We start from the raw sequence: 25,017 nt of genomic DNA on the forward strand, positions 1-25,017 counted from the left end.
GTTTGGAACGACATGCATGAGAGTGAGAAATTTTCATTTTTGGGTGAACTAACCCTTTAAAGGAACACTCCGACTTTTTGGGACTTTAGCTTATTCACAGTATCCCCCAGAGTTAGATAAGTCCATACATACCTTTTTCATTTCTGTGCGTTCTGTAAGTGTTATTTGACGCACCCACCGCTAGCCTAGCTTAGCACAAAGACTGGATGTAAATGGATAAGGTAGCATACTAATCCCAATAAGTGACAAAATAATGCAAACATTTTCCTATTTACATGTTGTGATCTGTATAGTCACAGCGTGTACAAATAACAAGGCTATATGAGACAGACCATTTTTAATCGTATAAATACTGGGAACTATATTCTCACTATAGGCGTAGGAGCACAGCTACTTGGGCGGAGTGGCTATTTTGTTTACGGAACCATCAACAGGACGTCTCGTCTGCTGCGCTAATCACTCCGCCCAAGTAGCTGTGCTCCTACTTTGTACTCCTTATTTGTACACACTGTATTAGTATGCTACCTTATCCATTTACATCCAGTCTTTGTGCTAAGCTAGGCTAGCGGTGGGTGCGTCAAATAACACTTACAGAACGCACAGAAATTAAAAAGGTATGTATGGACTTATCTAACTCTGGGGGATACTGTGAATAGGCTAAAGTCCCAAAAAGTTGGAGTGTTCCTTTAAATAAACTACCTTGAGCTGAAACTAGCTCACAAAACCCAAACAAGTCAAGAAACAATACAAAAATGTATTTAAAAGTATTTATAGTGAACATAAGTGAGATCAGAGTGGTCCAACCAAAATAATGCTTAATTGTAGGACACTTTTTCAAAACACAATCAAACAATAATTGATGGATCCATCCATGCACTGCATTAATGTTTTAATCGAGGGAGTCGGCTTCTTGCAGGTGTTTTTTTGACAGGCACCTTCATCATATTTGAATGTTGCATTATATCCTGGCCGCTGCTGGAAAAGGGAATAAAAAAACAAGGTAGGTTATAGGAAATCCAACACATTCTGGTTTCCTTGTAATAATTGAATGGCTAAACTCTGCATGTTTTTCCATTTTACTTTAAAAAAAAAAATCTGAAAATATAAGAACTGACGTTGTTTTCTCTGAACCAAAGTGGTGTCATTTGATGATGTGCTGTGCATTTTAACATTTACGTTTTGTCTGGACCCAGTGCTGTCCTCCGGGCTAGAACCATCTGCTGTTTTCTGCTCACTGTTGAGGACAGCTAAGGATACATTATCATAGTTATCAACACGACACAGGCTACCTACACACTGTAAAGCACTTCGGATAAAAGCATCTGAATAATTGAAAGAAGAAACTGGAAAATGTATCAAATTTTATTTTAAATGTGTTCTTCACCTTTGCAATCTCTGTAAGATATGCCCGCCTCTCTTCGTAGACTTTCTGGTAAGTCTATAAGAAACGAAATGCATAATAAAAGCACACAAAAATTCATGCATGAAGAAATAATTAGGACTCGCGTAATCATTAGATAATTACAGGCATAGGGGAATTCAGCAGCCCAAATCTAAATTCATTCACTCCCTCATGATAATGTCAATTACATTACAATTAATAGCTGGAGATTGTGTACAACAATATGATATGACCCATAACTAGAGGGCATTTTTCTGAATAGAAGACTGGTAGAGCTTCACCTTTCCTTCCTGCCCAATTCTCATTTTGAAATCCATCAGCTGGGATTGAAGGTCGCTCTTCTCAGTAGACAGCAATTTGAGCCTCTCTCTGAGAGCATCCTGAACACAAACATATCTCAGCACATGGACTTAAGACAAGACATAAATTACATGAACATTCTTATGATTATATAATTAGGACAAAATTATAGGGGTCTTTGCTAGGGGTCTTGAGTAACCCCAAACATTTTCATTTTCTGTTCTATAATTATCATCCCATCCCTGCATGGCTCACTCAAATCTTTCTCACTTCTCTTCCCTCATTTACAGATTACTTCTCACTGATTAAATATTTTTCGCAGGCTGTCTCAGCAGATTTTTTTTAATCTCGTCTTTGGCAGAGGACCATAGTTAGGTAGCCAGGCTGTAATGAGAAACAATTGCACCACGCAACAGTAGCCGCTGAAAATGAAACGTATACGAACTGATGCATAAACTGAAGCGTCTCTTTCATGCTGCACAGAAAGGGGGTGTGAGGGAGGGAGATGTGTATTTTGGGCTCTTTGGTTGTCACGGTACCAAAATTTTAGTAATCGGTACCAATACCAGTCAAATTGTACGGTTCTTGGTACCAATTTCAGTACCATAGCAAAAAGTATTGTAACCATTTTGTTTTAATGTGTTATTTGACTATTTGAAAATAAAAAAATATTAAATATATTAAATTAGTTGATTTTTAATGCTATTAATGATTATATGAAAATAATACATTAAAACATTAGCATATAGCCAAATATTGTTCAGTTAAGTAAACATTGCATTAAAAAAAATCTAATGAAAAGTTTGTAATAAAATGAAAAGCAAGGTTTACACATTTCAGGCAACAAAAGATGTGGCTGTTCTATTTCACTTACATTGCTGCACAGATCTATTTTGATGTACCCTATCATATTTTCTTTGTCCCGTTTCTTGTCAAACATCTCAATTTCAGATTCAGTCTCACATTTTAATTCGGTTAATTTGGTTGTCACTGAATTACGGTTGTCACTGTCACTCCTGAAACTTTGCAGTGTGTACATAGCAGTATAAAAATAAAGGTTTTATTCAAATTATGAATGGGTTATACAGTATGCAAGCAAAGAGCAGTCCCTTTATAATCAATAAAGCCGATATCACTTCAGTTGAGCTCAAACTCACTGAAAACCCTTGTTATAATAATAATAAAAAATAAAAAAATGTCTATAATCCGCAATTAATATCTTATTTACATCGTCTTTATACTTAGTTGGTTATAACGGACAGATCGGTATTTGTGAGCGTGCAGAACTTTGAGGATTCTGTCTAACTTAAAGAGTTAGTTCACCCAAAAATGAAATTTCTGTCATTAATTACTCACCCTCATGTCGTTCTAAACCCGTAAGACATTAGTTCATGTTTGGAACACAAATTAAGGTTTCTGAACCAGCAATAGGCAGAAACATCATTGCAACTTTCAAGGCCCAGAAAGGTAGTAAAGACAATGTTAAAATAGTCCATGTGACTACAGCGGTTCAACCTTAATGTTATGAACAGGGTCAAATTTAAGACCTTATTAAGACATTTTAAGATCATAAAGATTGAAATTTAAGACCTACACGATAGGTCTTAAATAGATAGTTACCTCAGGATCATTAGAGTATCTATCTATCTTTCTATCTATCTAGGATTATCTGATGTGTGAGTGTGAGAGAGAGGGAAAGGTAGATTTTTTTTTAATAGAAAATTTTACTTTTGAATATTATACTGTAAAAACACTATTATTATTGATTTTAGTTTATCATAGTTGATCATAACTAGAGAGGAAATGATGAAATGACCAAAATTATCACGGGTTATCACAGAATCCTGTTCAAAAAGTACTAATACTACAGAATGAAGTCAATTCAACAAGTTTTATGTCAAAAAACAGCAAATAACAAATTGATTAGCATCAATATGCACTTTTTGTTTACGTAAACATTAAAATACCATTAAAAATGATGGCCAGATTTTAAAAGAGTGTCTTGCAACGTTATCTATTAACATGTACAAGTTCAAATAAAGTTTTGACAAAAAAGGTTTTATACAAAGATAAACCTCATATTTCAGCCTTTAAATAATTGTTTATAAAAAGAATGAGTCAAAAAAGATAAATTACTGACATTTACAGTAATGTCAGCTTATATTTATTAGTAGTGCTTGTGGTGTGCACCCCCATCCTTCATGTTGACTGAGCTTTCAATGTTGTTATGGAAAGGGGTGATTGGTTGGTTCCTGTCACATGACCTGCGGTGCGTTGGCGGCATTCTGAAAAAAATTTTCATCTCGTTGCGCCTGGTAAAAAAAAATAGCGTTTTGCTTCAATTATGAGCGCGCTTGCCGCGCGCCTACATTTGAACAAACTTGAGCGCGCAAAAAGCGCGATATGTTAACGGCCTCTGGCGAGCTAGCTCATATCAAGCCACGAGCTATTGGTAGCACGCGAGCGAAATGTTGGAGACCCCTGCTCTAGGGCTCCGCTTTGTAGGCTACAACTCGATACTTTTTTTGCTACTTTGTAATAACTTTCTGCGGCCAGTGTTTCTGGAAATGAACGAGGGTAAACACTTTTTTAGACCTGGCTAAATGAAATTTAAGACCTAGGATGAAAATCTGGCCGTTTTTAAGGCTTTTTAAGACCTTACATTTAAAGTTCAGAATTTAAGACTTTTCAAACAAACAAAAATAATGACTTTATTCAACAATTTCTTCTCCTCTGTGTCAGTCTCCTACGCTGATCACGTAGTAAACACAGTGTAGCGCTTCCGGCTTCTTGCTGCCTATTGCTGGTTCAGAAACCTCTCGGATTTCATCAAAAATATCTTAATTTGTGTTCCAAAGATGAACGAAGGTCTTATGGGTTTGGAACGACATGCAAAACAACGCTGCAAAACAAGTAGTAAATAGAAACCTTTGACACTTTTCACATGGGATTGTTTAAAAGTAGCTGCATAGCTGTTATCCAGATTGACCCGGTGCTTACGATAGGCTGGTATCGTTATGTTTTAAAAATTTCAATATCGACTTGATACCAAAGTACCAGTAATTTTTAACACCCTACTGACATTTATAATTTTATTATTATTAAAATAAAAATTATTTAAAATTATGTTAATTTAATTATATTTTAAAAAAATTAAACAAATGTTTATGAAGATTTTATAATTCATAACAATTTCAATTTTATTTATATTTTTTAGAAATTGGTAGCACGTTTTGTAGCTGGAATTTACCATGGACATTTAATCATATGAGCGAATAAAAGTCATTTGAATTTTATTTTACTTATTTTTAAATTCAATTATTTACATTAATTTTATTATATAATTAATATAATTATTTTTTAATAAAATGGTTTTATAACCATTACAATTGTGGGTACTATACGGTTATCCGGACCACACGTGACCACACGTAAATGTACTATACGGTTAACCCTAACCCTACACCCTACCCAAATAGGTGTGGTCCGGATAACCGTATAGTTCCCAATTGTGTTTATGATTTTTTTTTTTTTTTTTTTTTTTTTTTTTTGAGGTAGGCTATAGCAAAAAAAAAGTTGCTGCTGGAATACTTACCTCGGACATTTCGTCATAAGAGCGAATAGAAGCCAATCGATCTGAAGAGTAAGAAAAAAGCTGGGCTGACATGGTGCAGTGTATGCAATATAACAGCATTTCACAGCTCTTAGTTGTAAATATATCTTGCCTGGGCCTGCCTTATATTTCATTCTGTATCAGCACAATAGGACCCTTGTTCAATTATTTGATCATGACTGATGTGATAAAGAAGATGAAGAGAACTTAGAGCCAGCAGTGAAAACCATGAATGAAGAAACTATGTGAAACCGTGATGGACTATGACCCAGCCCATAATGTTGCGTCTTGTGTTATTTTTTCATCAGGTGCCCCCAAGTGTTTCTTTCTATTATTGCAGATTGATTGTGACACACTAAAGGAGGTCTAAAAACTTTATAAATTACGAAATATATATGGGCACACAAAAAAGAAAGAAAAAATTGAAAAAGAAAGCGCGTGTATTGCTACCTGCAGGATCACTACGGAGGGTCGCAAGTCTCTCTCGAACCACAGTGATTTGTTTCTCCAGCTGCTCGTTCAGCTCCAGCTGTGTCTCATATCTGGTCCTCCACTCGTTCTCTGAGCAGAATGCAAAATCGGATATTGAGATACGAAAATATGTATTTTTTGCAAGGCTGTAACCGTAAACATGTCAAAGCATAAATAAACAATTCTAGATCTAATTCTTGTTGGGAAATAATTTGAACTATTTGCAAATCAAATGCACACATGCACTTTTATTTGTATGCCTAACATGTCGAAAACGTAAAAGGTTTCTTGTCTCGTCACACTCAGGAATTACATGAATCACGTAAATGCATATTTTCAATTCAAAACGTAGGTCGCTATGTTAGGCTACTAACGTTAGGCTACATGTTTTGCTCACCTCACTCTCACTGACGCTAAATCCCGCCTTCTTTGATTTGATTTTTTTTTTAAAACATTTATTCGTATATTTATTTATGTATTATTTTGGCAGCGTTGGAATTCCATAGTTAGACCGCTGGGGGAGACCACACTAATGTAACTTTGAAATCGTTTTGTAATCCTAACAAGAGCGCCGCATAATGGAGAAAATTACAGAAGAGCAGTGAAAAAAAAAAGAGTAAAATATTTGGGAAAATAATTTGGTCATTTCTAATTCTGCCCTAGTTCAAATGCCATACATTTGATCATGTGACGTTACAGACCTTCTCCATCTACAGTGTGAAGTCTCTTCTCCAAATCAGCCAGTGTGCTCCTCAGGTCAGACACCGAATCCTGCAACATGTCCCTTTAAACGATTTACAAAGTTAAAACGATTTCATACAATTAATCGAGGGTGAAATAACTGGATAAGTCAAATCGATTTGCAACTGAATGTTTGGACTTACTTGAACTCTCTCTCTTCCTCGACTTCTGCTTGCAGTTGGGATAACTCATAATTTCTGACATTAGTTTCTCCCATCTTCAGTCTGAGTAATGGACGGGTTTCACTTTCATCTGTGCCATGCGATGCTGATTGTTGCGCTGTATCCATGGCGACGAACGGCCACAACACTGTTCGCGGGATCACTCCTCATAACACCTGGCAGTAGTGACCAAAACTAGTGATGTCCGACCAAGGAATTCAAACTTTTTTCATTAACTTTTTATTTCATATTTTGTATGTTGTGAAGTTGTGTCTGGGGTGTAAAACTAATGTACGCGTTCGGAACGTTCCACGTTCCAAACTGTATCATTTGTCATGATGACGCAATGAAACAGGCTACAAAATTGTGCGGACGTCATTTTTGGCCAAGGGGTCATACCAAGCTTGCACTCATTATTCCCAACCTATAACTCGATAAATCACTGTGGGGCAGGTGTTAGCTATATTATAAGATGTTATTTTGTAGGTTTTAGAGAAAATGGCCCGATGATGGCCTCCTCAGTCCCCTGACCTTAAAGCCATTGAAAATAAAACATTGGGGAATTATTAACCTGAATAGTGATAATCTAAAAATGAAGCTCAACTTTAGGACGAACTTAAGGAGGGTTGAAAGGAAGTTAAGCAGGACACATGCATAAAGTTGCCCAGTCAACACTCGGGAGGATGGCTACTGTAATCAAAAACAATGTATACTCTATTTCTTGTGAGCTTTTCTATTTATTTATTTATTTTGTCTGCACCAAGGGCGTAGATTTGGTTTGAACATTGGGGGGGTTGAAGTTTGGGTTCTGCATATTTTTCATGTAATCATGATATACATATTGAGGGGGTTGTAATGCATAGATTTAAATATTGGGGGGGTTATCTCCCCCCTAACCCCCCCACAAATTACGCCCCTGGTCTGCACAATACAATAAACCCCATATTATAATTATATGCTGAAGTTTCCCTTTCTTGCTAAATAATTTTGTCTTTTACCTTAACAAAGTTTAGTGTATTCTTCTTCCCAATATAACATACTCCTAATATTTTGATTGTTTAATAAACTTTAATAGAACCTGAAGTGTCATTAAAAGCAAGTATTGTGCAAATATCCCCTTCAGACATTACTTTTGGCCACTCTTATGCCATTACCTTACCTTTACCTTGGTTTTACTATTACAATAAGTAACACTGTAACGTCAATGTTTGACAAATGTACATTCATATCAAATAGAAGGTATGCATGAAGAATCTACTAAATTTTATTAGCCTACAACTATGGCAGTTATACACAAAAGTTACAAAAAGTACCATGGCGTTACTATGGTATAAAAAATAAGGGTTACTATGATTTTTTTGTAGTAAACTTTAATGAGGCACTTGCTTGAAGATGAACTTGAGCTACAAGAATGGCCAAAAACAGCAAGAGCACAGAACCATGTGATGCAAAATGCTGAATGCTAAATGTACTTCCTAATTACATGCTATTGTTTCCTTCTATAAATATAACCCTCTGAATATTTTAAGAAAATAAAAATATATTATCTGTAAGTAAGGCTGTAACAAAGGTAGAGCATTTCACTAATGCAGTAAGTGTCTAAGTGCATCTTTCTGTAAACATTACACAGTATAATCGCATTATCAATACAAAATTATAATTTTGTGCTACAAGAACATACACAATAAAGGGTAATCAATAACAATAAATATTTCCTTATTTTTTCTCATCCTGCCCTTTCTTAGGTGGCTTTTTTTTCTCCATAGTTCCGTCTCTTCCTGACTCATCCTTCTCCACTGCTTTTGCAGTCTGCTTGCCTGTGCTCTTCAGTAAACCCTTGATGACCAGATTGTCCATATTAAATGCTGTGACACCTACATTGACAGCAGATTGTACTGCAGTGTTTGCAGCTTGTCCTGCCTCGTCTCCATACCTGATCAAAACATGGAGGTATTCTGAGCTATAACTGACAGGAGTGAGTCTATGAGCTTTAAACATTGTCTGACTATAGAGCTGGTAAGTCCCGCCCATCCGTAAAACCCCAAAAAACATATGTTGTCTGTGAATTTTTTATATAATTTTTCATGTTACGAGTTTGACAGTATATTGTATGATTCTTTGGCTAGCAGTTGTGGAAAAGACATAACGAGAAAGACTGCATGTCGCCTATGTGACGTCACCCCATAACACATTTTCCCTCCACTTGTCAAATCACGGTGCTAATGCTGCGATAATCTATGGAGACAGATCGAGATGCCTGTGTGTTTTGTACCCAAAATGTCACCATTCAAACCCAATGGGCTGTTCTTTCTTCAGATTCCCGTCTGAAAGCAGCGAAGAGTTGTAGTCCACAAAGTGCTCTCACACAAAGTCTAACCGTATCAAACTTCTACCCGCTAAATTGTAGCATTCTTCACACGAAAAATTATATTAAAAATTCACAGACAACATATGTTCACATTCATGGCAAAATTGGCAAACGGCACCAGAAAATAATTATTTTCTCACATTCACTTGCATTGACGATTTTTCAACCTAGAGGTCCAGTGGGGTTAGCGGAAGGGGCGGGACTTACCAGCTCTATTGATTCTAAAAAAAATTCTTTTACTAATGTGAAACATTTTAAAATGAACAGAACACAGTAAGCAGACAAAATGTTGCATTCACCTCAGTTTTAATTCAGAAAGCACACTGACAGATCGTTAATAAGAACAAGAACCTTCTCGGCAACTTCTGAAAGGTCAATAACTCAAGAAAATAAGGCACTTTGGGTATGTTAGAACTTGGCATTAGTCAAAGAAAATGCAGTATGTTTTTACCCGCCACCATTTATATTCTGCTAGGGGGGTCCAAGAGGTTTCCCAGACCCCTAAATCTGAAAAAGCAACAGGAAATAGTAAATTAAACCATTTCCCAAAGCAATGAAGTTTAAATAGGTATAGCAAAAAACAAGAGTAGCAGGCTATTGGCAGGGGAAAAGAATAATAGGAAAGCAGAAGAGAACCCCTGAATCCTGAAGAGCAACAAATAAAAAAAACACCTACTTGTGCCTCACAGTAGTCACCGTCTCTGAAGTTATACTTTTGCCAATAGTTTTTGCTGCTGTCTCCAGACTTGACCAGAGAGTTGATAAACCTGCAGTTTACAACACAGTTAGCTTTTGAACATGAATTCAAATTAAAATCTACAAATTTCATATATTAAATCAAGCTACTATTTAGCAGGACAAAAGTAAAATGGCCTTTCAGGACATTTGAACGATTTATTCGGTTACCCTGTATGCTGCTTCCAGCCACCAGCTTGGCTCCATCCATTTTGGAGCAGCCGTCTTTGCTTTTCTTGAGGGATTCTGGGATGAGTTTGCTACCGTGTTTTTTCACGTGCGGAGCGAGTTCTTTCCCAACTCTATCTGCCACAGCAGCGACACCATCCACTGGTGAATAGAACAAAATGTGTTGTACATCTTAAAAGAATAGGCTTTAAATATTTCAGCACGTGATCAAACTAATTACACCATTGTTTTACCTAGAACCTGGCTGACTTTCACAGCACCCCCAGTGGCCTGCTTGGCTGCATTTAGGCCCTTGGTGACCTTGGGGCTGACCTCTGCTGGCGTCTCCTCTGGGGTGATGTTTTCTCGGAGCTTAGTTGCTCCTCTCTGGATTGCTTTACCGGTAGCTTCAGCTCCTCGCACAAGCCCCCGACCCAGCCAGGAGCTCCCTATGGGGGGGGGGAATCACAATACCTTCGTCACTTGTTTTTTTCAGAGTGTATTAGAGTGGCCTCTAGTGGCAAGTTTTAAAATGTACCAATAAGGTGTTCAATGTGTGCATACTATCCTACCATGGTAAAAGTGTGAACTTCAACCAGTTTTCTAAAATATAATACGACATACAACTAAAGAAACAAACACCCTTGCTATCCAATGAGATAGCTATAAACATTCCAGGTTTTGGTTACTTTACTCTGATCGTAAAGTTCAGACCTGCTAGAATGCCCTGTGACATTTTTTCACTCCACACAGGAACAGTTTTCTCCTCTCCTCCTGGTGATTGAGTTAGAGATGTTTCTGAAGGAGGAACCTTCTCACTCAGGTTTGTGTCTTTTCCTGTAGCACCACCTTCTTCATCTACCTAAAATAAAAAGGCCTCAGTTATAACCAGTACAAGGTAGTAAACTTAAATGCAGATCTTCAATTAGCTTTGTATTGTTACAAATCTCACATAAACTGTGAAATTTGGGGGACAAAAAAAGGTCCATTGTCCATTATCAATGGTGTAGCAATGCATGAAGCATGACAAGTCACTTTTAAACCAAGAGCTTATTGTTCATCAGTGCAGCAAATTTGTGCTCAAACCCAAAGAGAATACTGTGGGAATGTGTTTCGCCCTCACACAATACTCCGGATCACATGGATTCCTATTGAAATTACTGGATTTTGAATTTGAAATTTTGCCAAGAAATGCGACTGCAACATTATAAGTTATGCAAAACTAAATGTATAGATTCAGAAACAGCTATTAGAGTTATTATTTTTGTCTTTTTTTCATCAGAACTTTTCTTCTCTGAGATTGATTACCTGGACCCTGAGCTGTGCCAACACTGACAGCTGTTCCTGGAACCGATCCCTGTCTGCCGCTGGCAGCTCTGAGGACAGCACAACCCCGACGTAGGACCCTGGCACTGCTGCTGTGGTGTCAGGAAAGGTGAACACACCTTTGTTGCTAAGTAAGATTGGGGAGTCAGGATACAGTGGGTAGATCCAATCACAAACCTGCAAGCACAAAATAAGAGTCTCTTACATGATCTTTCCCTTATCTTTTAAACCGAAACATTTTAAACTGAGGTTCAGGGACCCCCAGGAGCCTGCAAGAACAGACTTTTTTGTATATTGAGATTAATGCATCATCTGAAAGCTGAATAAATAAGAATATTTATAATATTTGAAAAAATAACATTTGGCCGAGATACAACTATTTGAAAATCTGGAATCTGAGGGTGCAAAAAAATCTAAATATTGAGAAAACCGCCTTTAAAGTTGTCCATTTCTGTTGGCGATTTTGCAGCATCCACTCACAAAAATACATTTTTGATATATTTAAGGTAGGAAATTTACTAAATATCTTCATGGATCATGATCTTTACTCAATATCCTAATGATTTTTGGCATAAAAGAAAAATCGATAATTTTGACCCGTACAATGTTTTGTTGGCTATTGCCACAAATATACCCGTGCGACTTGTGACTGGTTTTGTGATCCAGGGTCACATACTGTATGAGGAAAAAATGTATTTTAAGGTTGTTAAAAAATTGTTTAACTATAATTTAAAATGTGATATTACTCATTGTCGATGTGATAATCATTCAGAAATCATTTATCACGGTTAATTTATTGTATTGACAGTCATAGTTTTTAGCAGTAAGAACTAAATACAAGTTCTGAGTGATAAAACGTTTGAAAACCCCTGCTTTAAACTACAATAAAGATTAATTTTGTGTATTTGGATGTCACTGTGCATATGAAGGAAAACTGGGGTCAAATGAGACTGGAATTTTATTGCATATTTTTGGGCGCTGTGTGACCTTTCAGAATGCCAGCCTTTGTTCTGGACAGCTAAAGCGGGACAAAAGATCACTGTGGGACACAGGCAGCAGTTATGTTAGAGCGTGGACTGCACGTGTCCTACATCAAGCCCCAGAGCAATGGGAGCACTGGACAGCTATCAGCCCTCAAACTGGAAATCTGCCAATACTGCACAGAGCCGACAGTCAGCTATTCAATGAGATTTCTATTTGCTGAAACAGCGTGTAGACCGACTCTGTACAAAGAGCCCTGGCTTCATCTGTAACAAGACTGTTTCTAGCACTGCGTAAGCTTGATATAACCACCACAGAGTCCGGTTGGGCTGGCTTTTGCGGGTTTGAAAGAAGAGGTGGAGCAGTAAAACTACCCTTTTGACATCTGAAAGTGAATCCATGTCAGATTTGAGTGACTAAAAAAACAGCTGAAAGTAGAACTACTCTGAGTTTAAAAGTTGTCACAAATACTACATATTGAATTGTCTATTCCAAAGGAATCTCAATCCTTCTCTAAATAAAACACAAGGTTTCTACTTCTCTCTCTGCTCTCTCACACAAGAAGAATGTGCTATGTGCTTGTAATTGTTATAGCATGATGAGCATGACAGTAATTTCAGTTATTTTGCTGTCAGCCATGAGCTGATGTTCAACAATAACCAAACTCTACATAGACGTAATTCTTAATAAGTAAATAAAAAAACGCCCAGTTTCATGTGATCGTCACAAGACCTCTCTTGTGTGCAAGGTGAATACAGTTCTTGTCAAGGTGGTGAATGGTTTGCTAACAGCAAAAATACAGGCTGGATAATATATAATGTGATGCTAGTTTAAAAAATGAAGATGAAACTTTGAACTGAATATATAAACAATTCATACACACAAAAAATAATTTTCTTAATCAATATTTTTGACTTGTATGCCAGTAAAAAATGTATAACCGTCCTTTAAAAAAGTTACAATCTTTTTTTTTTTGCATAAGAGTGACTTAAGTTAATAAGTTTGTTTTTGTACTGCTTTTTTTATTTTAAGCATAAATCAAAAAAGAATTCAAAGCATTTTCTGCTTAAAACAAGGAACAAGTCACAATTATATTTAGATTTTTTTTTCAGTTTTCATTTTAATTTTAGATTTATTAATCTTGTTATGTGATTTTGTCATATTTTTTATTTATTTTTTTATATTCCCATATTTATTTTTATTTCAGTTTAATTAATTGTAGTACTTCAATATTTATTTAATTTCTCATTTTCATTTAAGTTGTTAGGTTTTTCATTTAATATTTATATTTTATTTTATTTCAGATTTTTTAAAACATTTTTTGGTAACACTTTACAATAAGGTTTATTAGTTAACATTAGCTCATGCATTAACTGACATGAACTAACAATTAGCAATCCATTTGTTACTGTATTTGTTAATCTTTGTTAACCTTAGTTAATAAAAAATACAGTTACTCATTGTTTGTTCATGTTAGTTCACAGTGCATTAACTAATGTTAACAAGATTTTAATAAAGTATTAGTAAATGTTGAAATTAACATTAACAAAGATTAATAAATGCTGTATACGAACAGCTCCTTACTGTAAAGTGTTACCCAATTTGTACTAATAGTTTTAGTAAACAATAACACAGCTGGAGAATGAGACAAAAAAATAATAATTATACATACAAATGAATATAGAAATATTGTCCAAACACAATATTTACCTGTAGGTAGGCTGGGGCATAGCCAGAACTCCTGTCAGAGTTTTGGCTGCTGTAAATTATTATTCTTAGGTATCCTGGATAAGAAGGAGCGCTTACATGACCCTCAGCAGACACAAAGAACATCTGCACCCCACTGGGCAAGAACAAAATCTCCATGCCAACCTCTCTGAGATTGACTGGGGCGAATGCCTGACGCTGGGGCTGAGCAGCTTGAAATGGCCTGTTGCCTCCATGAGAGAGTGACAGGTGCCCATCTGTTGGTTGTGGAGTGTAGGCTGGTGGAAGCTCACTGGGTACAGTGAAGCCCACCATAGGGGAGGCAGGACGAGCAGGAGCCCCTCCTGAAGCTGAAAGATGTGGCTGGGGGTCCTGGAGGACAGGAAGGGTCGGGTAAAGGCGCTGACCCGGGGTCGCAGTGGACTCTAGCACCCCTAGACGAGAGGTGATAGTGCTCAGAGTCTCGTTCATCCTCAGCTGCGTCTGTCGCGCGACGTCCCAGCCGCGTCCGACGCAACGCTCGCCCTGTGTGTTCACCTCTAGCCCTCTGAGAAGATACCGCCTGCCCAGTCTGTACTGAAGAACAGCTTGCTCCTTATTCCCAGAATTATCATACCGAAGCCCTGTGTTCAGACACTGCAGAGCTTTCGCATAGCTCTCGCGAATGGTACGAGTATCAGCAGGATCTGATGACTCCATTCCAATGCCAGGACACTTTAGAGAAATGACTTTGCGGTTGAAAACTAAAAAGAGTAACTATTAAAGTTGTCTACGAGATATAGCTACTTAGGAAAAGCGTGACAGTCGGGCTGCCCGAACGTACACTTAATAGCATAGCTAACCAGCTTTTGTGACCCAGCAGGTTCGACCAGATTACGGGGAAAAAACTAAAACAATGTTCATAGCGCTTCTGGTCACTATAGCGCTCCAAGGCGCGGAAATTATTTTGTTTTTGTTCTGTGTAATAGGCCTACTTAAAAACACCTGAAAGAATAAAGTGAATACCTCAAGGCGAAACCTGTTCGTCTCTATAGCCTACCCAAAAAGATTTTAGCGTTCTAAAGTTAAATACGTAGTATAAGCCTAAATAAGATAAATTATTAAAAAAACGATGGAACAAAAAAAAAAAAAAAAAAAAAAAAACAGACCAGCATGGATAAAACTGAGTTAAAACTGCTTTCGGGATCAGGACGGGATTCATACAGTAAGCGCTAGAGGTCGTTGTTCACCATAAAACCATGGAAATCAACCGAAATCAAAGCTAGAAAATGTGTTTTCTACATGTGATCTTTGACCTTTTATCTTAAAGTGCCGTCATTTAGAACTGAAATTTCACACACATTCAAGTGCATTTTCACTATCTGAAAAATAGTGAAAGGGTCTTTCACTACTTAAAAAAAAAAGCTTATTATTAACATTCCATTTCATCTTGTGCTATATTTCATTTGGAACTCACAAGTGAAAATAAGTCAAAAACTCGATACAAATTCACTGCGTGGATAGTGAAAACATGTCTTAGTGTTTCAAAAAGCAGGAAAACAATTTCTTTCTTGGAATTCCAAATCAATGATAGTAGCACAAGTGAAAATTAACCCCACACAACTTGGTTTTGACTATCGTTTTTGGAGTGTCCTTGCCAGTGTGGCATCTTTCCTGACCTCTGGTTGTAGGATCACATGATCCTTCAAACTGGTGTAGGATAATGTACCCAAAAGCCTGACTTACAATTTATGACTCTGCTATCACCTTCCCTGTTTCTATCCTCAATCTTAAACTTTTACTATGGCCTTATTTTCTGAGCCACTGCCATCATTACTTTCTGGAAAAGGTTCAGCTTTTCCTCCATCTTCTATAAAACTTAACCACAGGCAAAAAGGCTATTGTACTGGCTGCTAGAACTGAACAAGATTCCTTCAAAGGAACTTTAGCACTTTCTAGTTTAAAATGAACTATGGAGCCTTGACAGTATGTGACCTAACATGTGCTGCTAATGTCTCCATGTCCTTTTTTCCCAAAAGACAGCACATGACAAATAGATAATTTTTTGGCTGAAGGTGGGTGTCATGCATTACAGGCAATTTTCCCCTCACATCATTTATAAATGTCCCATAGAGGGTTAAGTGTATCACACTGGTCAAAAGACTACATGGAAGCAGCACTGCAACTTGTTTTGTTTATTGAAATACAGTATGGAGTACATGATATTGCATGTAGTATACAAGTAAAGCATAGTATACCAGTAAAGAGACCCTAAGGGAGAAAAGGTAGACAAAGTGGTACAAAACCATTCGTTCATCTCAAATCTTTACAGAAATGGGAGTGTATAGTCTTCAGACCAACATAATGTTGGATTTACAGAGAAACAAGTCACAACTTTATTGATTACATTATAGTATTAAGCGACCTATGATAAAAATCACGTTTTAAAAAGTCTTAAAAACATTTAAAAATCAATTTCATTCAATATTTACAAGAGACTTAAGCGCTGCAGTTCATTTGTGGGCCAAGGAATTCATGCGGTCACCAAAACATCAAGGGAGAGGCAGAGACTCCACGGGCTCAATAAGGGACACGCCACAATTTCTGAAAGACAGGATTAGTCATTAGGGCTTGGTCAAAAATGAAGACGCCATGTTACAAATGCCCACTCACGTTGAGCTCTTGTACTTCTCTTGGATAGCCTGTTGAGGGCGACTTGCAGCCCCTAGATGGAGCTTATGAAGCTCCTTCAGACATGGGCTGATCACTCCCAGTGAGTAACCAGTGAAGGCATACAGGTTCTCAGGCTGTCAGAAACAAGACGTTTTATTAGATTAGACATTGCACACAATGAGGGTTAAAAAAAAAAACTCACCTAAAGTGGTTTAAGCATGAAGACTTTGAATAAATCAGGGTAACCATAAAAAGGCTAGACTCACCCACAGAGCCCCATTTAGAGTGTAGTTGGCCAGACAATATGCAGCTGCAGCAGTCTTGGAAGGTAGATACTGCACAAAGGGATCCACTTCGAGCAGGCTCAACTCTGAAAGATACTATGGGGCAGGGAGAAAAGAAAATCAATATCCAATTTAAGAAGGAAAAAAACCCTTACAAAAATACCCCCCCCTCCCCTCACCAAAGCAAGGTTGACGGTCCTGGCACAGATCTGCTCCTCCAGAGTGTACTGCATCAAAAACTGGTGCACTGTGGGTACAGTCATGTCAAAAGCAAGCACTCGGAGCAAGTGCTGCTCCATCCGAAGCAGCTGTTTCTTCGTGTAGGTATCGTCCGTGATGTACACAAACTCATCCACTTCGGGAGGATACACCTCCTCATATTTTCTAATCAGAAACAGGCCATGCAGTTACACCACTAGGTAACACTTAAAGATAATAGCTCATCACTTACGCAGCCAGGAGTACAGCAGCGGTTCCCACAAGCTGCAGTTTCCCTCTAAGGACAGACATGCACGAAAGGAAGCGGTCCAGGTAATTAACGGCCAGGTAGAGAGTCTCCGAGCACAGCTTGTATTCCTCGCCAACTTCAACCAGCCAGTCGACAAGGATGACTCTCATACAGTTGGTTATGTCCGGCTGCCTTCTCATATAGCTGGGCTTCGGCCTGTATTTAACCTGAGAAATTAAGTGCATTAGACAGATACAGGGGCCAGTTGCATAAACTTAGCAACTATATTAAGACTGTCTTAAGAACTAGTTTGACCAACTTGCAGTAAACACTGGGTAATCAAGCTTTTCCAACTGGAATTAGACCGATCTGCCATCTTATGTAACTAAAGTTAGGACCAGTTTCGAAAATTTAGTAGACTAACTTGAGACTTCTCTAAATACTCTAAGTTTATGCAACCGGCCACAGAAAAAAGTAAATATACAAACTTCGCATTCACGCAGGTATCTGTGGATGTCCTCAGCATACTCAGGAACACACAAGACATCCTCAGATGAAGCGGCCGCCTCCTCAGACAATGAACACATAGAAGCATCCATGCAAGACCCTAAATATTTAGGGAGTATAGTTTAGCCATATCCATAAGTATCTGTATTGGAACCGACAGTAAAAAAACATCTCTTGGGTTCAGTGTTATAAATATTGCACGATATGCTATGTTATAGCGGTGACTATGAAGTCACTGCTTTAAGGGACTATGCAAAATCTAAGTTAAAAACAATAAAAAGTTTCATAATTGGGATATTCACACTTTTCTAGACTATCATCTTGCAGCATACCTGAGCCAAGATCTTGGATAACATCATCTACTAGGAGAAGCTCTGAAGGCATCAAGAATGAGGTGGATCGCTCAGCTGACTCAAGCACATCGTCACCAAGTGTAGCACTGTTTGTGTTGACGTCACGAGCAGATGCAGCATGAAGAGCTGACTCATATTTGGATGAAATCTTAAAAACACAACCAACGTCACTTTTTGTGCGCTTTTGGAGTAAGAAATGTAAACCCTTGACACTAACCTGGCCAAATACTCGATTATGCTGATCATTCTCTGTCAAAACACCGAGTACAAGCCTTTGGCCGGGCTTGTGAACGCGCAGGCCATCCGCTCTTCCGTGGCCTATGGTGTTTTCCTGACGACTGGAAAGAGGAGCGAAGCTACGGGAAGCCATTTTTATCACTTCTGAAAAGAAGAGTCCATTCAACACTTGAAATTCTAAACAACTTTTTGAATCAAAAACATTAAAAACTAAACCGGTCTATACCAACCTTTTACCACCGCGTCAAACTCTTAAAGAACCAATTAAATATCAGTTAATGGATCACAGTATTTTGACTGTGACTGTCTCTCTAACCCCTTTATACGTGCATGTCGATATTCATGACCAATCGACATGTGGTTAGTTAAAACATTTGGCTTAATTTAGATCCGCTGCTTTCCCCAGGTGTTGCAAATAAAAGCTAATTAAACTCGCATCTTCATGAGGATTCGTCACATGGCAACGTAACCATGGGAACGCGTTTCATGGCTGTTCATTGATGTGCAGTTGACAAAATAACACAAACATTTCTCGACGTAAAGAATTTATATACAGGTTTGTATTAATGTCACAATGAACTTTAAGATGAAATCACATTTCTCTAGCTACGAACATTTCCATATCATAAAAAAATAGATGTTTGATAACTTTATGTTGTGGTCATTTTCGTCTTGCTCTAGTAGGTTATTTTATTCTATTTAAATACACACAGTAAAAAATATCACGTTTTTGCATAATTTGACGAAATCACAGCTTGATTGGAAATTATGCAAAATAAAATATTGTATTCAATTCTGATATGGCCTAACTTGATTTTTTTTTTCTTCACACATCACATTTCATGTAATTCTTTTCTTTAAAATCTCAATTATTCTTTTCAAATGATTTGTTTATTTCACTCTTTGTTTAGTTTGAATTTTCATAGTTTAAGAAAGAAAGTCTGAAAAAAAATAAAAATCTATAGCTTACATAGCCAAAAAAAAGGATGAAATCATGGCAAAATGTTATAAGGAAAGTAGAAAAAAATAGAAATCCATTTTAACAAAAATCAATCCCTGTGACATTAAAGTGGCAAAAGTTGAAGAAACACTCATTTATACACAAGGTGTATATTGAATGTGCTGTAAGTTTTTTGTTCACTAGCCTATATATAGACTAACTGTCAAACCGATTAATTGTGATTAATCGCATTAATCATAAAAGTTTTAAAATATATGTGTGTGTTTTATATATATATATAAAACTAGTTATGTCAAATCGATTAATCGCGATTAATCGCATCTATCATAAAAGTTTGTAAATATATATACATGTGTGTGTGTGTTCTATATATATAAAAAGTTGTCAAATCAATTAATCATTTTTAACATAAAAGTTTGTAAATATATATGTGTGTTATATATATATATATCTTTTATAATAGCTATAATATATATATATATACACACACACACACACACGCATATATATATATATATATATATATATATATATATAATGTGTGTGTGTGTGTGTGTGTGTGTGTGTGTGTGTGTGTGTGTGTGTGTGTGTGTGTGTGTGTGTGTGTGTGTGTGTGTGTGTGTGTGTGTGTGTGTGTGTGTGTGTGTGTGTGTGTGTGTGTGTGTGTGTGTGTGTTTTTGGGAAGTATAGCAGCATTTCTCACTGCAGGACACAGCTGTCACTGCTTGATATTTCTTAACAACCCAGATTCAAAGCTGAGAAATGCTGTAGATGTGCTTCACATTTCTCGCTATCGGGGATGTTTACACCAGCGTGGGCTTTCATTTAATTCTGACTCCTGCGAAGATCGCTCTGAATATGTGATGTAAGACTGAACAATTCACTGCATGAGCCTTGACCAGGGACCTTTTGAGAAATGCGAGTCTCTGCAGGTGTCACTATACAAAGCCTCTAGAAATCCAATTAAAGAACTCATTACAATAAAATACAGCAGGGCTCAATTCAATATCACAAGCACAAATATCTCATTACAAGATCACATGAAAAGAAGCATTCAAAACCCACCGGACCTGTTCTGAGAAACACAAGCAGAGAATGTATTGCAAATGTAAACCTTTATCTCTGAGGAGAACTGCTTACTCTGCATTTCAAGTGAAAGTAGTTACAGGTTGAATGTCTACAGTCATTTGAAGCCTACAGAGAATAAGATGAACTATTCCTCTCTCGACATGGCTGTCAATTGTTGAGTTTATTCTGGGAAACAGGCTCTGTCTGGAACTGATGAATTCTTCCTTTCCATCCCTAGCGCTGTTGTTTTGTCCTTGTCTTGCAGAGAGAGAAATTTCAACAATAACAGAGTGCTGACACCCAGGGTAAACTGTGCAACAGAGCAAGAGATGCTGAGATTTAAATCTGGTGATGTGCGTATAAACAAACAGCAAACCCAGAGCTGGAGATTAGGTTTGTGCTTATAGTTCAGGAGGATATAAACTTCAGAAGGACTCTTTTCCCACTCAAGTAAACACATGACATCAACACTAAAATATTCAGAGAATGCAGTAGGCCATGAACACTCACGTACTGACGGATGTAACTTGGGGTTCTGACGTGTGTTAGCCAAAAATCAGCGTTTGTGAAAGGAATCACCCTAAGAAGGGATTCATTTGATAACTTCTATTTGGACATTTTCTGAAGTTTGACTGTAAATTTCAGAAGTGTTCTGCATGCTGCGAGGCAGATTGAATTGGATCCCTGCCATTCTATTATCTTGATGTATTGCATCTGACAGCCCACCGGCAGCTGAGTTATAGCGATAAATTTCCAGTTCTCGTATATATGCTGTGAAATGTTGATCCCAGTTCACAGCTAAGACCAAATTTTCCTGTGGTGCCAAAAGTCTGCAGGCAGATAAAATGGAGATTAACATATTCTTGTTGCTCAACTGGCATGGTGCTTGTTGCTTTGGTTAAAGTTGTCTGCACAAATTGTAAAGAAATAAATAAGTGATTAAATAAGCATTTTTTTATAGATCTAGGAGAAATCACTATTTTCAGGTCTTTTAGTGTTGTAGCTGCCAGGTTGTGTAATGTTTTTCCTCAAGATATCTGTCAAGCATCCTCCCTTCTTTCTTTCTTTCAAAAACCTCATACATTTTTTCTCTCTCTGAATATTACTCTTAATTAATGTTAATTTAGTTTTTAAATTAAATTAAATCTGATTTAACTATTGCTATTTTTAGTTTTTTTATCCACAGTAGCGGCCAAAAGTGATGTCCTGCCTTCATCCTTTATTAAAAAAATTAAACATTTGTTAAAGATTTTGTAATATTACGTAGTTGTGGTTGGAATCAACTGTTTTATTTGTGATAAGGCAATGAAACATGCCAAATTGTGCGGACATCATTTTTGGCCAGGCTGTCATACAAAGAAATTATGAACACATGCAAAAACAAAAGAGAACCAATAAAATATTATGTTGTTGTTGCTTGAGCTCATCCATGCATTTTTTTCCATATAAAACCTGTAACTGTAGTTTGCCTTTTTTGCCAAATAATTTAGTCAGATAAATACCTTAACCAAGTTTAGTGTTTTATTCTTCCTTCATATTTAAAATATTTAAAAACATTAAAAAATTTGATGGTTTAAATCGAACTTGTAAGGTCATTAGAAAAAAGATTCGGGCACAACCTTTGGCCACTACTGTACACTTACTAAAAGGATTATTAGGAACACCTGTTCAATTTCTCATTAATGCAATTATCTAATCAACCAATCACATGGCAGTTGCTTCAGTGCATTTAGGGATGTGGTCCTGGTCAAGACAATCTCCTGAACTCCAAACTGAATGTCAGAATGAGAAAGATTGATTTAAGCAATTTTGAGCGTGGCATGGTTGTTGGTGCCAGACGGGCCGGTCTGAGTATTTCACAATCTGCTCAGTTACTGGGATTTTCACGCACAACCATTTCTAGGGTTTACAAAGAATGGTGTGAAAAGGGAAAAACATCCAGTATGCGGCAGTCCTGTGGCCGAAAATGCCTTGTTGATGCTAGAGGTCAGGGGAGAATGGGCCGACTGATTCAAGCTGATAGAAGAGCAACTTTGACTGAAATAACCACTCGTTACAACCGAGGTATGCAGCAAAGCATTTGTGAAGCCACAACACGCACAACCTTGAGGCGGATGGGCTACAACAGCAAAAGACCCCACCGGGTACCACTCATCTCCTCTACAAATAGGAAAAAGAGGCTACAATTTGCACGAGCTCACCAAAATTGGACAGTTGAAGACTGGAAAAATGTTGCCTGGTCTGATGAGTCTCGATTTCTGTTGAGACATTCAGATGGTAGAGTCAGAATTTGGCGTAAACAGAATGAGAACATGGATCCATCATGCCTTGTTACCACTGTGCAGGCTGGTGGTGGTGGTGTAATGGTGTGGGGGATGTTTTCTTGGCACACTTTAGGCCCCTTAGTGTCAATTGGGCATCGTTTAAATGCCACGGCCTACCTGAGCATTGTTTCTGACCATGTCCATCCCTTTATGACCACCATGTACTAAAATGGCCCCCACAGTCACCAGATCTCAACACAATAGAGCATCTTTGGGATGTGGTGGAACGGGAGCTTCGTGCCCTGAATGTGCATCCCACAAATCTCCATCAACTGCAAGATGCTATCCTATCAATATGGGCCAGCATTTCTAAAGAATGCTTTCAGCACCTTGTTGAATCAATGCCACGTAGAATTAAGGCAGTTCTGAAGGCGAAAGGGGGTCAAACACAGTATTAGTATGGTGTTCCTAATAATCCTTTAGGTGAGTGTATATCCATAAATGAAAATTCCTGAACGTGTAAAATAAATCAAATTAAATAGGAACATATATTTACTGCTATTTTTAGTCATTTTGTTTCAAAATCTTAGTTAATAAATGTTGAAAATGATACATTTCTCTATTGAATATTTTATAACTCTACGACTTCTCTAATAAAAAGACCCATTTAAGTCACTTAAATTAAGTATTTAATTAAATTCAACTGGAACTTATAACGTATAGTTTTTATCCATATCTGTCTATGAATGTAAATTACCTTAGCATGTGCCTGTATGACAGGGTGGAAGTTAGTCCACTCAAAGGTGATACTGTCTGAGCAACACAGAGACCTCTGAGACTTGGATTACTATGCAAAGAGCATCATCTCAGTTGGGAGAGAAAACGGGAAATAGAAAGAGAGAGCGTTCCTCTGACATGCTCCACTGTGTAAACCTCCCCATAGTGCCTATAGACTATTCCACAGGATAATCCTGATTGACACATTGCCGTTGTCTGCCACAAAGGTTCTTCAAACATGCCATTCTTGTCCAAACCAGTAGAGCAAACCGGGGGTGAGGGGATGATTCATTATCAATTCGACCCTTTCCTCCTGAAGTTAGCACACAGTCAAATCAAAACCGCTTCAGGCGGCCTTGCCGTCGAATGTCATGAGTTAACATTCGAACTACACTTGCGTGCAATGGGAACAGATGCACCAAAGCTGGGCTGAATCGCTTGTATCAGGGGAATAACAAACCTTCTCCGATTTTTACAGTTTTATGGATTAGAGGAAAAATCCGCCAAGGCACTGTTCTTATCAAAATCCAACAGCATTCACTCATGTGCCTCAGCGCTGGCATTAGCTGGAGCAATTATAAAGACCCAAAAGACAGGACAGACACAGCAGGACTCAGGAAGGGTACCCACAATCCCCAGTGGGCATCTAAACTGCAGTGGAGCGCCGCCAATATATGTCTAGAGGCAGATATTACCCTCTAACTCCCGTCCTTGCACATTTCATGAGGCGAGCGAATACTCAGATGAATGTTAAAAAGCCAAACATGAACATTCTGTCATCATTTACTCACCCTCATGTTGTTCCAACCCCTCATATTGTATGACTTTCTCTCTTCAGTTTTAGAAAAATTGGAAAATGTTTTTTCCATACACTGCAAAAATGATCATATTTTAATGGTAAAAGGCTGTAAAAACCTGTTACTTGGTAAGTTCCTTTACTATATATTGTGAAAAGCTATAATATAAATTTAACGGGACATTTCAAAAGAACAGGTTCGATAATTTGCAGTGAAAAACGTACATTGACATTCCCAGTATTATCTGTGTGATGCTCGATGACTTTTTATTTTTGTACATTAGGGTTTTATGTTGCATCTTATGTTTTTAAATGAATGTTTATTGCATTATTTTTATGGCATGCGTATTACCATGATAGTGTTTTGTATTTGTGTGCATGACACTGTGTGTACTTACTATATAGTTTTTATCTCCCTTGCTTGTGGAAAAGCTACTTGTGATGAGCTTTGATTTTACATGTGGCTTTCTCATTACCACCTCTGTTTTATGGTGGTTGTCAGTGTATTATAATTGTAAAAAACAGATTTTAAATCTTCAGTAGGTTGGTATATTAACATTATATCAGTTAATGAAATATGTTACTGTAAATTTAAGTTAAATCCATTAAACCTAAAATGCTGACTTTTTTTACAGTAAATTTCATTCAGTGTTCTTACAATGCACTGTGAAAGTCAATGAGGACCAATGTATTCGAC

General features: G+C 37.4%; 3 protein-coding genes across 3 annotated transcripts; all 3 read right to left on the reverse strand.

Moving 5' to 3' along the window:
- Positions 1-753: 753 nt before the first annotated feature.
- Positions 754-6,744, reverse strand: ccdc169 (coiled-coil domain containing 169; the record flags this gene model as incomplete). Its single annotated transcript, XM_081354021.1, has 8 exons — positions 754-975; positions 1,177-1,247; positions 1,385-1,438; positions 1,684-1,782; positions 5,298-5,338; positions 5,766-5,876; positions 6,488-6,570; positions 6,671-6,744. The coding sequence occupies 8 exons, from the start codon at positions 6,742-6,744 to the stop codon at positions 882-884; spliced, it is 627 nt and encodes a 208-aa protein (XP_081210147.1). The 3' UTR covers positions 754-881.
- Positions 6,745-8,285: 1,541 nt separating this feature from the next.
- sparta (spartin a) lies at positions 8,286-14,672 on the reverse strand (the record flags this gene model as incomplete). Its single annotated transcript, XM_081353903.1, has 7 exons — positions 8,286-8,621; positions 9,733-9,823; positions 9,963-10,121; positions 10,214-10,408; positions 10,674-10,821; positions 11,268-11,462; positions 13,977-14,672. The coding sequence occupies 7 exons, from the start codon at positions 14,670-14,672 to the stop codon at positions 8,405-8,407; spliced, it is 1,701 nt and encodes a 566-aa protein (XP_081210029.1). The 3' UTR covers positions 8,286-8,404.
- A 1,445-nt stretch (positions 14,673-16,117) lies between these two features.
- ccna1 (cyclin A1) lies at positions 16,118-18,856 on the reverse strand. The gene is made up of 9 exons (XM_081353590.1): positions 18,685-18,856; positions 18,435-18,598; positions 18,197-18,365; positions 17,846-17,964; positions 17,361-17,584; positions 17,089-17,293; positions 16,892-17,005; positions 16,626-16,759; positions 16,118-16,556 (listed from the first exon to the last, which is right to left on the reverse strand). The coding sequence occupies exons 2-9, from the start codon at positions 18,585-18,587 to the stop codon at positions 16,505-16,507; spliced, it is 1,170 nt and encodes a 389-aa protein (XP_081209716.1). The 5' UTR covers positions 18,588-18,598; positions 18,685-18,856; the 3' UTR covers positions 16,118-16,504.
- Positions 18,857-25,017: the final 6,161 nt, after the last annotated feature.

The sequence above is a fragment of the Scardinius erythrophthalmus genome, assembly GCF_964197995.2.
Source record: "Scardinius erythrophthalmus genome assembly, chromosome: 23".
NCBI classification, from domain to species: Eukaryota; Metazoa; Chordata; class Actinopteri; order Cypriniformes; family Leuciscidae; genus Scardinius; species Scardinius erythrophthalmus.

What these genes read in the sequence shown, in the direction of transcription:
- ccna1 (XM_081353590.1), bottom strand. Translation starts at nt 18,587, where the DNA reads ATGGCTTCCCGTAGCTTCGCTCCTCTTTCCAGTCGTCAGGAAAACACC. An exon ending in TATCCAAGATCTTGGCTCAG is followed by an intron (nt 17,965 to 18,196) that starts GTATGCTGCAAG and finishes CTAAATATTTAG; the next exon opens with GGTCTTGCATGGATGCTTCT. An exon ending in GCTGCTGTACTCCTGGCTGC is followed by an intron (nt 17,294 to 17,360) that starts GTAAGTGATGAG and finishes GTTTCTGATTAG; the next exon opens with AAAATATGAGGAGGTGTATC.